Source organism: Drosophila persimilis, unplaced genomic scaffold (genome assembly GCF_003286085.1).
Source record: "Drosophila persimilis strain 14011-0111.01,24,50 unplaced genomic scaffold, DperRS2 tig00000191-arrow-pilon, whole genome shotgun sequence".
Taxonomy (NCBI): Eukaryota; Metazoa; Arthropoda; class Insecta; order Diptera; family Drosophilidae; genus Drosophila; species Drosophila persimilis.
In genome coordinates this window covers 10,188,598-10,206,272 of record NW_020825298.1, presented here as the reverse complement: position 1 = coordinate 10,206,272, position 17,675 = coordinate 10,188,598, and the positions used below count along the sequence as shown (strand labels likewise).

The following is a 17,675-nucleotide window of genomic DNA, read 5'->3' as shown; positions in this document are numbered from 1 at the left end:
CCTACAATAATGTACCTAAAAATCTTCCCTGACAAAAATCATAATCTCTTTGGGTTTTGCATTTTAAAAAAATAGATAGGTATACATATATATATATATAATTTGATAATTGTAATTTATTTTTTAGATATGTATGTATATCATATAGGATAGTATTTTTTGGTATAGATATTCCTTAAACATGTTGTGGGTCATGTGTGGCAGTTGACAGTCGTACAGGTCGCCCCCCACTCCTGTGTGCCACACACAGAACTTTGGGAGACTGCGACGGCATGAAGCGAGGGGCGACACCAACGACTGTCAAAATAATGTTTTTGATCTAGTCCTAGATTTTGGCTTTACAAATTAATTTTATATTTAAAAGGGGGCGGGGCAGGGAGCATCTACGGCATCTCTAAATCTCTAGCCTGGCATCGTCCGGCGTGCCCCGATGTATTAACAACTTGATGCGCTCATTACGTGCGGTTATTTTCGAATGCAGATTTTTCACACGTTCCCGGCATGCCTATATATCGAGAGTGTATGGCGGGTATATATTTTATATATATGGTGCATGTTCGATATTTGATAGTTTTGTTTTCAGAAAGAGTTTTTTCAGGCGTGAGAGAGGCAGAGAAGAAATACAAACAAAATGTCAGCATATTGAGATTTGAGTTTCATTTGATGGTAATTTATAGACAGCGCCATGTGGGGTGGAGTGGAGTGGAGAGAGAGAGACAGAGGGATACAAAAAGCAACCATAGACCATGTTTGATATTTTGTATATTTTGGCAGAAGAAGTAAGCAGTACCCATGTATTAATGTTTTTTTTTTTTTTTGAGTAATGTTTATGTTTTTGGAATGGGTTTAGATTTGTGCGAGATTTGGGGTTTAGTCACAGGTTTTTCAGCAGGCGACAAGCGAGTAGCAAAGCCCAAGGACCAGAGTTAGGATCATTAGTAAACGAGCGAGATATAAATATGTTTTTATGGAGAGTGTTTAGAGCAATTTGCATGTTTTTCGGTTTTTTTGTTGTTTGTTTCAGCGCAACGACACCAGGATTTTTCGTAATATTCGTAATATATATATTCAATGAGAGATAAAAAAAGAGATACAAATTTGTCAAAAATAAAATACCAAAATCAACATTAAAAACCGTAACCATAATTAAAAGTTAACCGATTTCCGCTAATACCAAAGATAGAGATAGATTTATAGAGAAAGAGAGAGATAGGTAAGGCAATAATTGAGTGACGATAAATGTTTGCTCGGCTAAAAGCGGACTAATTAAAAAAAAAAACAAACTAAAAAATTAAATCATAAAAATGTTTAAGCGTAAGCTTAATGAGTAACTTTTGTGGCATTTAATGCGTGAGATGTGATGTGATGACTGTACTTTTTGTTGATGAGTGCAACGTATGTATGCAACTGTACTTCGATCGAGTGCGTGTTGAATGTGAGAAAGATGTGATTGATTGAGTGTATCCAAAATAAGTTCTCATAGCAAGAGTTACCCCACAATTATAATCATTTTTGTAACTACATTTCAAATATTTCTTTGGAATTCTTGAGTTTAAAGTTTGAGTTTTTGTTGTTTGCCACTTACCGCCAGACACTGCAATTCGCAATGTAAACTTAAATTTTAGCATTAAAGAACTATAAACTATTTCAGACAGAAAGAATATTTCTTTAGGCCACCTGCTTTGCTAAATATAGTATCATCATTTTTGTTTATAAAGAGAACAAGAACACAAAAAAAGAACAAAATTTGATGGCCTAAAAATAAAACGTCTGGAGGTAGAAAATTCCTGGCTTTTCTTTTCGTTTAGTGGGTGGGCTGGCTGGCTAACCCTGACAACAAGAACTTATTTCTTTTCTCGGCTATATATAAATATATTATTTTTTCTTTTGTGCCCGCAGCACGTGACAAATGAAGCAGTTCTCTGACAGATGGAAAGGGTATTACGATTTGTGGAGATTTTCCAATGAGAGGGAGAGAGAGATGAGACATGAGAGAATGAGCACTGCACGATGAGAGCTGGGTGGTGGTGTGATGAATAAGATGTGATAGATGGAAAACATAAGGAAGCACAGAAATGATACGTCTATGTATATGATATTTAAATGTTGATCTCAGTCTGTCTTTGTGTGCAAAATGAATTCGAAAATAAAACGTAATAGAATTTACAGAAAAAATCGAATGCCGCAAAACGAAAAAAAAATAATAAGGAAATTAATAGAAAAAAAAATATAAATAATAAATTGAAAATTTCGCGCTTTTTGTATAATAAAAGAAAAGTAATGGAAAAGAAAAATACGCAGCCACCGTGCAACTTTTTATTTTATTTTTTTCTCTTGGACCTACCCGGCGCACATTTTTAAAGCGCATGGAGAGGGGGGACGGGTGGGGACGACGATTATTCAAATATTATTTTAAAATAAATATCATATGGAGTGTTAATAACTGTTGTTGTTTTTTTGGCTAACAAACCGGTTGTTCTGTCAACTGTTTTTGGCATAGCAATGAAAGATCGTTCTCATAGCAATGACGGGAATGCGTTATATCTATGTAAAAAGGGTGGGGAAACTTGACTAGAAAGAGCTCCTAACACAACAGAGATATATAGTCTGATCTTATCTGATCTGCTAGCTGGAACAAACTACTAACTGGAGAGGGGGATCTGATCTATACTGTTGAAAACAAAAAGGCTCTGGGAAGTTACGTACCTGTTGATCGGCTAATGCTCGCTCACGATCGTGTGGCAAGTAGGTGGGCGCCATCACCAGACGCAGCTGTTGCTCCTCCTGGATGATGCGCTGCCGCAGCGTTTGCATCTGCTGCTGGTAGACATCGATCTGGGCGAGCGTCTGTTCGAGGCTCTGGGACTTGGCCTTCACCAATTCACCCAAGCCATCGAGCACGCGCACCAGATCGTCAACATTCTCGCTAAGGCGTGGATCACCACCCATGCCATTGCGGAAGTGAACCTGGGAACGAAACGCAGCATTGTGGGATGCGGGATGCATGGCAAAGGATTAACTATTCCATTCGGTTGGGTACTCACCTCCAGCTTCTCGATAGACAGTCTCAGTTTTGTTTTTTGCACATTTATATCGGCCAGGGTCTTCTCACAGAACCCAAGCTGATCGCGCAGCGGTTTCTTCTGCTGCTGCGACGAGTCCAGGCCCTGTTTGGTCTTCTCGTGCCAGGCGCGTATGTCCTTGATTTTGCGTTCGCATTGATCCCATTCCTCGCAGGCCTCTTGCAGCAGAGAGTTCTAATCGAAAGGAAATATTAGTTATGCTGAACAGCTAAAGATATGTGTATTCTCAATCTAGGGGTTACCCTCTCCAGCAGCACAGCTTCCACGGTTATCTTCGCATCCTCGGCCTCCTGCAGTTTATCCTTGAGATCGCCCACAGTCGTCACTTGGCCAATGTGTTCCAGTTCCTTATCCATTTCGCTCAAATGCTTGACAATCGGTTTAATACTCTTCACAGCCGCCACATAGTCGTTCAGTTTGTTCCTGGCCTCGGGCAGGGTGCGCAAGTCGATCGACTGGTCGATAAACGTACGCTTCTCCGCCGCCCAGGACATGACAATCTGATACAGATTCATGAATCTCGTCCAAGCATCCAGGCTATCGCCCACCGCCTGCTTCTTCTCGTCCAACCAGCCCCGAACTTGGGCCAGGGAAGCGGCCAACTGATCGATGGTCGTCTGCACCAGTGTCTTCTCCTCACTGTTGCGGCAATTCTCGATAATCAGCTGGCCGTTGGTCTTGACCAGGGTGAAGCGTTCGTATATGGCGGTGATCTCATGGTTGATGCGCTGCAGCAGCTCCTTCATCTGTGTGGGACTCAGGGTGCGCTCCTGCACCTGCACTTCGGCCTGCAGCAGCCAGCGCTGGATCTCATCCACACCGGCCACATACTCGGTGCGCACGGTCTTGGCACGCTTGAAATCCTTCTCTTTGGTCTCCATCGTCACCTGTACACGTTCCGAAAGCAACTCAAGAGCGGTAAACTCCTGGGCAATGTCGCTGGGCAGTAGATTCTGCTTGGCCTGATATTTGGCCGTTGTCTGGCTAACCAGCAAACGACTCTCCTCGGCCGCCTGCTGCACCTGGCTGTTGAGGGTGATCAGGGCCTGTTCCGTTTGGGCAATGTGCTCGTCGTAGACGTGTATCGATTGCAGTTGATCGTTCAAGGCGTTCAACTTGTCCTGCAGCTGCGAAATGTGACGGAAGACTTGCTCGATCTCGTCGAGATCCTGGCTAACCTGTTGCTCCTTCTCGCGTAGCGTGTCGTTCAATCTGCAAATAAAAAATAGGCGATGTTCAGGGTCGTGTTATTCAATGGCATGGGCTGTAGGGAAAAGAGTATATGTTTTATTTGAAAAACCACGCGGTTCTGTTGCGTTGTATAGATAGAATCGCTCAGCGCGTGTCTCCTCCAACACACAATACGTGTAGGTATATATGGACGTGGATATATTGGGATCTCTTTAGATGTTCTTGTCTAAAACACAATTCTGAAGTTTTTTTCAAGATATATATATGTATTATCCGTTGGGCTATGGCCTCGGGGGTCTTCTGCGAAGATTTCCGTGAAAATGAATGCTGCCGTTTGGCTACAAGAGAGTTTTCTTAATGAAGAAAAATCCCAAAAGCACATTTTCACGAACCCCCAGACCCCAGGCTGTTCGAATTTCGAAAATTGCTCATAATTCGAAATTGCCTTGAGCCCATTGAGAGAGAGCCGAAAAGAGAGGAAAGACCAAGAGAAATAATGATTTTAAAGATCTCAAGAGAGAGGGATATTACGAACAAAAATGATTTAAAAGCCAACAAAAAATATATATCTTTTAGATAAAACTGTTTTATGTGCGGACACGCACAACTTTTAAAATTTTGTAGATTTTTTTTTTGTTCTATTCGAATTTTTAATGTCGGCGCATGTTTAATTTTGTATATTCCTCGTATATTTTTGTCGTGTGTGTGTTTCTATGCATTTCAGTCATTGTCTGACGTCATTGGGGCGTTGCAGCTTCCCAGAGAGCAATAGCGAACGAACGACTGCCAGATGAATCAATGGCCACGAATTTCCTAAAAATTTTGCATATTTTTATCCGATTTCTGGCCAAGTATTTCCAGCACATGACGCACATCACGCATACGCCTTGGGGGCACCCGAGAAGTGATTGAAAGATTTATGCCGCCGGCGAGTTTTCGTTTGGGCAAGGTCCTGAACCATGGTTAATGGAACCGTTTATTGCCCTTTACAGGCTCGGCCCGAAAATGAGACGAGATGAGATGCGGTGAGGAGGCCAAGTCAACACACATTTGGCACTCGGCCAACAACAAACAGACAGACCCACAAAAGTCGGCCGAAAAATGTTCAAATTAATTGTTGAAGAAAAATAATAAAGGAACGAAAGAAAAACGGCCAACGGAAATAAAACGGGGGATACAATACAAGACGAAATAATTTCGGCGTCATTTTTCGGCCCAGCCTCACAAAAATCGAAATACAAAATACGAAAAATTCTCAATGTTGTTTGGGTTTGTGTTTCACACGAAAAACCAAAGATCAAACATGAAAATAACGAAAGGAAGGCGGCTTTGGATACCCTTAAAGATAGAAATCGTCCGATTAAAGGACCATATATAGGCTTAACGATCAGATATTTTCTACCAATAAACTTTGTTTATTAAACATCATCATCATCCGTTCCTACCGTTTCCGGTATAGAATTCAGCGTTTAGCAAAAGGAAAGTGCTGTGCTTCGGAAATATCTCCTCAAAATCACAATACCCTCTATCTGGCCAGGGTATAAACAAGCAAAATACCGAAATAAATAAGAAAGAAAGAAAAATATTTCCCCTCTAGTCTTTTTTCAGCTATTTTAAGTTTGGGGCCTGCCATTTTGTACAAATTAACGAATTTAAATTTAGTGCACGGCTCTAATTTAAATGGCAAAATATTTGAGAAATGCCACAGCAAGGCACACACACGCACAGCAGAAGTGAATGAAAGTGAAAGGCGCCCGTGTGCCTCAGAGATTTGTTTCGGATAGTGATAGGGAAAACCGCATATTGAAAACAGAAGTAATTTCTGAATCAATTATGGTTGCTGCTGCTGTGTAATCAAACGTGGAAACAACAGACGATAAGCGGCATTCGATTCGTTCGGCAGAGTTTAGGTTTCTGTTATTTCTGTCACCGACGACTACGTCATCGTTTAAAGTAGAAACGCGTGCGAATCATATGCTCTCTGGCCCCTCTCTCTTTCTCTATTCCTCTCTAAACAAAACACCTGACGACCCTGGGCAGGTACCGGGTCTGTTAGAGGTCTCTAATTCGCGAATACAAGTACGAAAGACCCGGTAAAAAAATAAAATAAAACTTTGTTTTCTGCTGCTGTTTTGCATATGACCACCGGAGAGCCTGCTCTCTGGCTGAAACGATGACTTAACCGGGTCTTGTCTTGTCTTGGAAACGTCTCTGACTTTAGGCTTAAATTTTCGGTTGCGTTAGTTTTTATCACCTCTTGCTTTTGACGACTTTAACTAGAAGTGCGTTTAGTTGTGTTTTTCTGGTTTTTCTTTTCTGGGCAATTAGTTGGGCTCCCGTCGTTTATTTGGCTGCTGCTGAGGCGCTTCTCTGTCTTGTGGCCTTTTGGCCTTTGGGTTCGTTTGTGTCTTACTGCTGGCGACTACGTTCGCACCTCCTTTTGGCCCGGAGGCAGACGTGTGCTCAACAAGAGCCTCTCCTCCTCCTCCTCCTCCTCCTCCTTCTAGCTCTTCTTAATTTCCACTAACAAACCACGAGTGAAAAGAAAGCCGCTGCTGCAAAATACAAATCTCTTTCCCTCTTTCTGAATTACGTATACGCCTGGTAATCCACAAAGCGGCGTCGTTCAGAAAACTGCATCAGCAAGAGACCATGAAATGGAAAAGATAAATTGTTATTTTGTGAGCCCTTGGCCCGAATCGACTGGTATTCCATGTGGTTTCTTATACATCTCTTTCTCTCTTTTGGTGGGGGCCGCCTTTCGCTAATATTTTGCTGCTTCTCTGGTTTTTCTACTTTTAAACTTAATTTGATTTAAATATATGCGTATTCGTTCGATTGTGCTCTTCTGATAGTTTCCAGCCATCCAGTTAAGTGGAAACCACACGTCCGCTTGCAACTAACTCTAAGTAAAAACTGATTTCAGATATTCTTGGGGCCCCACGAAAAAGTGCCAAAAAATCGTCTCATTGCCGCTGGTCGGGTCGTGGTCGTGGTCGTGCCGTGTCGATCGTTAACAGCGCGACGGCGCACGAGAGCGAGCGAACGCGAGACGGAAATAAAAAGAACGAAACAAATTTCACCACACTTACGCATACCAAAAGATATCGGAGAGAAGGAGAGAAGGAGAGGAGAGCACTAAAAAATATATATATAGTATATGCTAAATGCGCTTGGCATTGAAATGTACTCATTAATATGTTACGCAGCAGCAATCAGCACTGCTTGTTGTGGCTGTTGATAAAATAAAATCTCCCTACACAGTTCCACATGAACTGCATAAAATGTTGTTGCATATTTTGATAAAGCTTGAATAATATTTCGCCGGTTTTCGAAGATAAGAAAAGCCGGCTATAAAGTAACACCAGAGATAGAGAGAAAGAGAAAGAGAGAGAGAGACAGAGTGGCATAGTACAGAAGGAGAGAAATCAGAATCTATCAAGTCCAATGAGAGAGAAACGCTTTGGAATCGAAACGGAACAGCACTCTTTTACATACAGTACGGGCTCTGGTTAAGGCTTAACAGTGCTAGTTGTACTGTAACAGCACTGTTAACGAGCTAACAGTTCGAGTGGAATGCCGTCTGAAATAAATTTTATAATTACCCGATTACCTCATTTGGGCAGAGTTTTTATTATTATTATTTTGTTGCTGTTTGGTTTTCTCTTTTTTTTTTTGCCTATGCCAAATGACAAATTGTTGAATGCAAATGCTGCATATGCAAATCTAAAGATTAAGTTTGAAACTTTTGGCAAGTTTTATTTCACTCTGGATTACTCGACCCCCTGATAACGTTTTCCGTATATGTACAGAAGTATGTGTGATTCAGCTATAGTTTCGTTTCCTTTCGTTTTGATTCAATTGAAATGAAATTATATAATTTGTTGCACACTTGAGTATTGTTCAGGCTTTTGCTTCATCTCTTTGCTTATTGCTCATCGATGAAGTCAGCATCAAAGTTGAGCGAAAACAAAAAACAGGAAAGGAGGCACATTTAGATACCCTTTTCAAATGATCGTTTCCATCTGGGAAATTTACACGATTTTGATCAAGTTTGTAAAGAATTTATAGAAACCTATTAATTGGAATTTCTTAAAAAAAAAAAACGTCAAAGCATAAGATCGAAAGTTCTGTTAAAAGAAACTTCTTCAAAAAATGTAGATTTATATGAAATATATCTAAATTAGTATGATCAACATTCTACGGATATCTATATGATCTATACACTGATTCGAATAGCAAATATTCCATATATTATAACATCATGACAGCGAGGTTTCAAAAGTAAACATTAAGAAGAGTATATAAAACATTTAATGATAGTAAAATCTTCTTCAATGTTCTCTATAAAGAGTATACAATATAAAGAGTATACAAAAATTTGCACTCCTCTCTATTGACGATCGACAAGTATTATTTACTTAATCTTTTATGATTTTTGTGTGGCGGCTGCTGTTTACATTTTTTCTCAATTTGTTTTTTATTTATTTTCTCGCACATTTCCTTTGCTTTCTGTACATATCCAAAATTTGCCTCTCTCCCTCTCTCTCTCTCTCTCTCTCTGTCTTTCTCTAGAGCAAATGATTCGAAATATTCGCTAACGAAGTTAATTCCCATATCTTTCTCACAAAATCGCAACTGCAAAATATTTATAAATAAATTATTATAATGCCCCGAAAAATGCACAAAAAAAAAATAATCAAGGCTTACGCAATATTTAATGTCTTTTTCGTTGATTAGATTCTCGCATGTGCCCGTCGAAAAAATGTATTTAAATCTCAAGTGTGTAAGTGCATTGAAATATTCGCGTCGCATTTTAAGGATACATAATATACTCGTAGATACATATTGTATCTCCTCCGTCCGACTATATAATTATCGATGACAACCGAAATGCCTTGGTTGGTGGTGGAGGCATATTAGATCATTCTTTTCGGCTCTGATGATGGCATAGTTCTCATTTTGCTTCATTTTTGGATATCAAAACAATTAAAGGAAGACATTTTCTCCACGCTTTCTCAAGGCAAATCGATCAAGGGGAAATTATTATCTCATAAAAGATGGAAAAAATGTCATAATTTGGTTAATGAATGTATTCTTTTGATGGGATCGCTGCCTGTTGAGGGAGAACGAAACTACCATCTTAAAGACTTTAGTTCTTCATAAAATAGATATAAAAAGCATATTTTTATGTACGTAACCAACTTGGGCTGAACAAACTCTAAAAATTAATGAGGAAAAGTTAAACTTTTGAAATAAATATGAAATAAATCATGTGGAAAATTAATTCTTCAAAAAGATAGATATAAATAACATGTTTTTGTATACTTCACATTAATTAGGTCTGAAATTAGGTCCTAATTAGGGTATCAAATATGTTTTGACATTAAGTGAATAAGGAGAATAAAAGATAATTTAAGACTTGGAATTAGATGCGCTTTAGACGACAACCAAATATGGGGGGATCCAAAGAGATCCAAATAAACTCCCATTCCTATCTAAAGAGTAAAGGGATCTATTAGGGGCTCTCATTTGGGGTAGACAGTTTGATGGAGATCAAGAGTATAAATCATCTCAAAAAAGATTCCGCTTGAACGTAAGATCATAGTTCTTACGAGTACGAACATGTTCCGCCCAACCTATTCAATCTTTAAGACTGAATTCTCCGATATTCGCCGGCATTCTTACGCCGGTTGTCGAAGAATAAGTCTCGGACCAAAGGAATAGTTACTTACCAAAAAATGTATACCAAAAATAACATTCCTTGAATTTACGTCGATACAAAACCATTATGATCTTTCATCCGAATTAACCTCTTTGTAAACCTGATCTTCCATTAGATCATTGATATGACAACTACGTCACCGGACCACAAAATAGCAGTCAAAACAGTTGTCTTTCCAACCGTTTAAGCCATTCGAAAACATACGCACATTGCGGCTTGTACGGGGAAAATGCGAGGAAAATTATAGCAACAGCTGCTGCTCTCGTTTTTCAGGCAGCAGCTCTGCTGTCAAAGAAAAACCAACAACATTTTTTGTACATATGTATAAAAATAAAACTGAAAGAACCAACAACAGAAATATAACACAAAAACATTTGGGGAAAAAAGGGAAATTGTGTCAGTGCCTGCATTAGAAGAAAAGAAAAAGGCCAAAGGCGGAGGTCTCCCTGTGGTCTCCCTCGTCAACAAGCGAGGGGTATACGTGATCTGAGAGACGTAGAGGGTGTGGTATGCATGGTGTGCATGTTTCTGGCAACATGTTGCATGGCTGTCTGTGTCTCTTAGCACGTGATGGCCAAACTGAACAAATTAGCAAAGAAAATAGATATAGAAATAGGAATTGGCACAATTCTTAATTTGTTCAAGCGCCAGGGCAACAAAAGAACAACAGAATAACAAAAGAAGAAGCTAAAATCCACACTTATTTATAAACGTACGACTACGAGTATTTCCGCAAAAAGCAAAGCAAACGAATTTTTGTCATTTGATTGTGGGATCCACCTCCCTCGTCCACTTTCTTATCAGAAATCCACCAAGCGGGAAGCGTCAAATAAAATATACTCGTACTTGTAGTATTTTATATATAAATATATATGTGTATTTATATACAGACAGGTCTTTCATATCGCCTTTGATAAGACCGAAGAGCTTTGGCACAGTTTCTAGTTAAGAACGGGATAGCCCCCTGTCAAAAGAAAAACAATGAAAAAAAGAGTTTTCTCTTTTAGTTTTCTATTCCTAGAATTACTCGTAAACATTAGGTTCTTTGTATGGGTTATAGAGGGTGAGGTGGATTGGTAAGAGGAGCGGAGCCATATATAAACTCTGGCTTACGTAACGCTCAAATGAGAGATCCCTCACCCTCGCCTCCCTCTGTCGCCTCGTTGGAGGCTCTTACGAGGCGTAACAGTTGGTTAGGTCTGACGTCAGTTAGCGTCTGTTGAGCAGCAACAATGGCAACAAATTTAGAGGGCTTGACGATTCGACTAACGAGTGTAACTAAGGAAAACTACGGTTAAGCGAAGAGGCAGAGAGAACAGTAAGTGTTTTCTTATTAAAGTTGTAATTAAAAACCAAATCAAAATGGCTAGACACAAAGCAAAGCCTGCACCGTAGATGTTTCTTATAGAAATCTGGCAATCTAGTATAAAAGATATAAGGTATGTGAATACCATATGTATCTCAATACCGCCATACATCAAAAACATTATTGTAAATCCTCTTTTCAGATAATTATAGTCCTTTAAAGCCTGTCATATTTAGTTCTTAAGATGTCATAGTTTGCTACGTGGAAAGTTAGTTATAATAATTTGTATTGATATTGGGTGTTTTGGGTTGATTTCAAATGAGATAGCTTCATTGAGATGACGACAACTTTCGCGCTCTCTTGATCCGCTCTCTCGATGTCGTTATTGGGCCCAGCCCAGGTAAACAAAAGGTGCGCTTCAATTACTGGCCATTAGATAGATTCGATCGGAACCAGATTCTGATATCTGGTTTTTTTGTACCTTCGAAATTGAGGAGGACGTAAAATATTTTTGGCAGTAATAATTATAACATAATCGAAGGCTTTTCATAGATTCGTAGATTTTAAAAAGATTCTAAATATATATAATTACAATACAATAGCATAGCTTCTTTCTATTGACTTTCCACTTTTTATTGTGGTTCCTAATTGATCTAATCTTCAAATCTTTTAGGTACATTGATATATATGGGTATATAGCATTAATTCGAATTTAAAACCTGTTAAAGGTACCCTTTGATCAAATATAACCTGTTAAATTCTCTCTGAATTCCACATTCATTTTCATTAGGCAACAAGTTTTTTTTCGTGGTACCCTAATGTATGCAGCAAGCCGATTCAATTTCCGGGCTTAAACGTTTTCGTTCAGACAGAGAACAAAAAAGTTTGATTTCGGTTTTGTTGGGGGGAATACTCGTCATATCATGTCACGCATAGCTTAACACACGATGTACATTGTACACACTTTAAATGGTTACTAAAAATAGCAATGGGAATAGTTTGGGATGTACTTACTTGGCCTGCTGTTCAACTAACTTATCCACTTTGGCCTGTATGGCCTCCGCCGAGGGTTTGTGTACTTCCCCAAGGAATGTGAGGATGGATTTTGAGAGAGTCTCGATTTCTTTATGTGATGATTTAAGTTGATTTGATTCTTCACGTAATTCCTATGTGAAACGAAGAATGTTTATTAATTAAAATGTGCGAATATATTCGAGGAATTTCAATTAATATTAATTAAGGTTAATTAAGATCTCAAGTAAACGAAAAATTTAATTAAGGGAAAGCTCTCTTTAGATCTTTTTTTGCTGCCCAACCAATAACCTGTACACATAATTTTGTAGTAGTTTTTCTTGTTATTTCACTCTCAATTTCGGTTTTGATTCCAGTTTTTTCGAGAAGGTCAACATTAAAAAAATGTGAAAAATAAATGTGTTGACTTGACTCTAAAGCTTTTTTGGTTTAGAAAAAAAAAACGAAGAGCTAGTGATACAACAACAAAAGAATAAAACAAATACATCAAATTTATAGTCTGTTTCTGTCTATTTTTTTTTCGTCATTGTTTTGTTGAGGAGGTCTTAGACGAATACTTTTGGTGTTTTTTTTTTTTGGTTGTTTTATCGCCCAGGTATCGGCACTGTATATGGCGCTTGTATGACAACATCGTCACATCGATAAGGTGGTTGGGGGGAGGCACTCTTTTATGGCTGGAAATTGGCTTCAATTGAAATGTGATTTGAAAAGACTGCTATACACAGACTGATAAACAAGGCCTATCTTTTGTACTTCTGTCTGCTATTAATAGTAGTACTATTTTGCACAATTATCGCCCCAAACAATGAGCTCATCTTACAGCAAAAACCCATTCAATTTTGCTGATTACAAATCAACAAATAAAATCCATTATTGATACTAATAAATAATAAAAATAATACTAATACTAATAAATAATGTTGTACAACTAAATAACACCTTGGAATTATTGAATTTTCATGAAGATTAGCATTTTAAAGGTATAAGCCAGTCGTAAAGCGTGCTTCCAGCTTTATATAATTTTTTATAAGCCTTATATAAGTCGCTATCATATGGGATGCCATTGAAAAACAAAGTCTAAGAAAACTGAAAGTTTAAGCATTTCTTTTTTGTTTTGTTTCTTGTTTTCCCTTAATTACACCAGCATCATTAATAGATTTGTTGGTCATTTGGACATGCCCGAAATCAGCTGCTTTATAGCTTTTCGTGAAGCTCAACTCAAGATGAGAGAGAGAGAGAGCGGCGACGGCGGCGGAGAGAGAGCAAAACTAAGAGAGCGGAAGCTCTTTCGGTCCACAACAACGTGACCGTGAACTTGATGTCGGCATGGTTTTGGTACATATACAAAAATGTTACATACATAGATGTGTATACATATATTATATCAACGTATAATATGTAAACTTGTATATGTATTTTTTGTGATATATGTAGATATACATAGATTGGTAAAAATATTTGACATACCGCAAAGCCCAATAGGGAGGCGGGGCGCAAATGAATGAATCGCATCATACATACATACAAATATGTATGGTATGGAATGGAATGGCATGTAAATTTACTTGTGACCTTAAAAAACAGTAGGGAAGGTACTATTTCACTTTGGCACGCCGAAGCGTAAACACCCTACAAGAAGACCCTACTAGAAATGCACAAAAGATAGGTCACAAACTATAAGAATAGTTTCCCTTCTTACGGCTATTCAAAATGTCGTTAAATACCTCAGAAAAAAAAAAGAAGAAAAACTCACCTGAATGGCATTCTTTGTATCTTCCAAATGACGTCGGGATCTTACAGTTGGATCGACATTGCGGAACTTATCCTCTAGTCGACCTAATGCCTTCTCCCAGCCGTGCAAGCTGTTCTCAAAGCTATCCCAGTGCTCGGCCAACTGTTGCAGATTATCGCGACGCTGCTCGAGACTGCGTACCAGTTCCTGCCACAAGCGATTCAGGTCACCGTTATCCTTCTCAATCAATTGACGATTGCGTGCGTCCGCCTGGCGTATGAGGGCCTGCGATTGTTGGTTAACCAGAGAAAGGTCGCTGCTTTGACTCTGCGAAAAATACGCGCCGGTTAATATCCAGTGTTACGAGAGTATGGTATGGTATATGGGTGTGGGGGGGAGTGTGACGTAACCCGCACAATCGTTAGTATGTTTATATAAAAAATATATAATTTTTGTGTTGTTTTGAATATTTTAGTGTATATTTTATGTTCTCTTGAAAGAGTTCCCTAGTCTACTATTTAAATATATGTATATTTGAACCCTGACATATGTCTGCTTTTCTTTAGGGGGGTGTCACTGCTTATTCCTATAGAATTTTTTTCGTAGATACTTTTACACACACGCACACACGAACGCGTGCACGTACACACACCTCAAATAAAGCTTCCTCTTGGTTTTCTTTTTATCTCTTTTAGTTCTTTTATAATAGATTCGATTCGAATGGCTGTAGAATGACGTTAGCCTCTGAATACGATATTGATGTCTATCCGCTTTTTGTTTGTTGTGTTATTTTTTCCTCGTTCAATTTCAATTTGCGCGTTTCAAGCACATGGCTTTTTTGTATTAGAACGAAACGAGTAATTCCAAATATAACAAATAACGCAATCTTTTCCCTTTCTAGACGTGTCTGTCGTCGTCGTCGTCTCTTTCCATACGTGGTATATATTCGCTTGTATATATTTTTGTATATGCTTTGGAGCAAATCGCGAATAAACAACAACCGCACAGATAAACGTCTCAGAAAGAAGTGAAACGAACGAAACACAACTCAAAAAACCCCAACCCCAAGCACGAGTTAGAACTGTAAAGAGCGGTGCGCCATCAAGAGAGGACTTTCCCAACAAAAGAGCACGGCTAAAGAGCGCAAAAAAAGCCGGTCGGTCACAGCTCGAAACACGTTTTTTTGCGGCACCACTATAGGAGCATATCTACGTGTATATGTGTACACTCGTATGTATAGGTACGAATATCTTTTTCGGTGGGCGTGGGTGTTGAGGAACTAATATCTACAGACCACTCAAAAAACCTCGAAACCTTCAATTTGAATGCCTCTCCAAGCTTCCCAACCGGCATGCTCTGCCCTACAAAGCTACATACAGTTACAGCAAAACAGCTGTATGCGAAGAGTAAAGAGAGAGCGCTCTTAAAGCTCGCTCAGCTAACAGACAAAATAAAACGGAGAAGAGCAACCCAACATGTGTTTTTGTTGCTTTGCTACAGTGTCGGCCGCGGCTCTTGGCAACCAGGGATAGAAGATGTACAGATTTTTATGGATGTTCGAACTGCAGTCAAAGTTCTACCACTTGAATAACTTTATACAAATAAAACTTGATAAATAGACACCATAGTCCATATTGCTACAACTTGAACGGAAAACTGTAAACCTCTATTGCAAAAGATTCCATCTAAAGATTTTCTAGCTATAGACGATTCTATTATATTTATAAACATTTAGTCATAGAAGTTCATCTCTTATTTACATAGAGGTCAAAGTTATGAATTAATTTCCATACAAAAATGGCTATTTTCTATTTTCATCTTTGGTATTTAGAAAAATTAGACATGAATAAATCATTGCTCTCAACCGAATATATGGTCGTTTATAGATGCTGATGCCCCCCTTGGCCATGCCCATCCCTGGCTAAAAACTGGTTGCTTTATACAGTGCTTCTGCCAGCCAGCGTGCTCTGCTGTGATGATGTCATATCGCTTAATACGTTCCGCACACAGAGCAACAGCAACAACAACAGCTGTTTTTTTTTTCGCTTCGAAACTGAGCATTAAATTCGGACGAGGCTTGTTGTGCCTTGAATAATCAAACCAAAAGTTTGACAGAACGAACAGGCCGACGACGATAAGCTCTCAATATATGTACGAATACACTCGAGTGTAGCGACGACCGACGAGTAGGTTAAAAGTTTAATGAGTTCCCAAGGTAACAGCAGGCGCTTACGAAAGTAAACAAATGGACTCGGGGCGCGTTCAATACAACACTATCGTCATCTGACACCTCCAGACCGGGGGAAAGAGAGAGGGCCAGACACTCTAAGAGAAACTAACGAAGAGCGAGACAACGCGAGATAGGGGAAAACGCAATTGAAAGTGTCTGGAGAGCTTTTTGCCGGCCGGCAAATCAAGTCGCAACGAGAATGCAATCGATTTGGGTGCGGGTAAATGACAATTTCATACATATTTATTCTCTTTCTCTCTCTCTCTCTCTCTTTTCGTCTCTCTGTCTCTTAAGGCGTTGCATTTGCACGAGTACAAGTATGGGAGTATATGCGTGTGTGCCTCTGTTTGTGGCACATCCTTGGGCAATGTGTCATTTTTTGGGTTTGTATTTTTGGAAAACAGGTCTTTCGGCTATGGCTACATATACATATTTATGTATGCACCAAAATGTGCAAGCTGCCAGCTGAATATGCATGACTAAGTACATATGTATGTATGTACGTATGTATTTATGTATGAAGACGTGTACATAAGTGTGCAATTAATGCGAGAAATATTTAAAGTTTGAGTCAACTAGAACCTTTCACTCCAATAACTCCTCTAACTTTAAGATTTTGTTGTGTTATAACCATATATTGAAAAATATTTAAACCAACGAAATATGAGTGGAGGCTGACATGATCATGTGATCATCCCAATCGGATGACAGCTATACGACATAATAATCCGTATATAAAAAAGTTTTGGCAAATCATGTACATGTGTACATACGAGCACAAATCACGTACTAGGCGCGGAAATAACATAAAAACCTGATCTCCAAGAGACACTTTACAACAGATCTTTCCTAAGAAAAGCTATTTGATGCAGTAATCCGCCTTTTGGAAGACCTATACTTGAGTCATATTCCTTGTAAAGATTGCTTGGAGTATATGTACATACCACAGACTGATAGCAGGTGGAGGAGTACCACCACCTGCAGAACCTCGAAGATAATGTGCAAGGAGCGCAACGAGAAACTTAGCCACTACCTACTGCACCTACCACGAAAGGACTGCAGACTGATGGTGGGAATACTAACAGGTCACTGTCTGGCTGCTGCACATGCAGCAAAGCTAGGCATCACCAACAGAGACAGTTGCAGGAAATGTGAGGAACCTGGGGCTATCGAAACCCTGGAACATCTCATCTGCAACTGTCCGGCTCTCTCAAGGGCAAGGAGGAGATACCTGGGCGCCCCAGTGTTGGCATCACTGGAAGATGCCTCCAAAAGGACGCCTCAGGAACTGCTGGCCTATGCTAAAAACACCTCGATTCTCGGGGACTTTTTAAAACCACATTAACACTCCCGCGACGGTTCATACACCCCCGCCC

The 17,675-nt window shown here is 39.3% G+C and overlaps 1 protein-coding gene across 12 annotated transcripts in view; it reads right to left on the bottom strand.

Moving 5' to 3' along the window:
* LOC6589136 (nesprin-1) overlaps positions 1–17,675 on the bottom strand; it is a 112,511-nt gene that overhangs the window by 48,469 nt on the left and 46,367 nt on the right. For 10 of the 12 annotated variants that reach the window (XM_026988509.1, XM_026988512.1, XM_026988507.1 and 7 more), the window contains 5 exons: positions 14,091–14,396; positions 12,320–12,471; positions 3,326–4,295; positions 3,045–3,257; positions 2,707–2,967 (listed from right to left, as the gene is read on the bottom strand). In XM_026988509.1, coding sequence (XP_026844310.1) covers positions 2,707–2,967; positions 3,045–3,257; positions 3,326–4,295; positions 12,320–12,471; positions 14,091–14,396 — 1,902 coding nt within the window. Of the gene's footprint in view, positions 1–96; positions 506–2,706; positions 2,968–3,044; positions 3,258–3,325; positions 4,296–6,528; positions 6,611–12,319; positions 12,472–14,090; positions 14,397–17,675 lie in introns of those variants that run through there. The other 2 variants (XM_026988511.1, XM_026988508.1) reach the window with 2 other exon arrangements.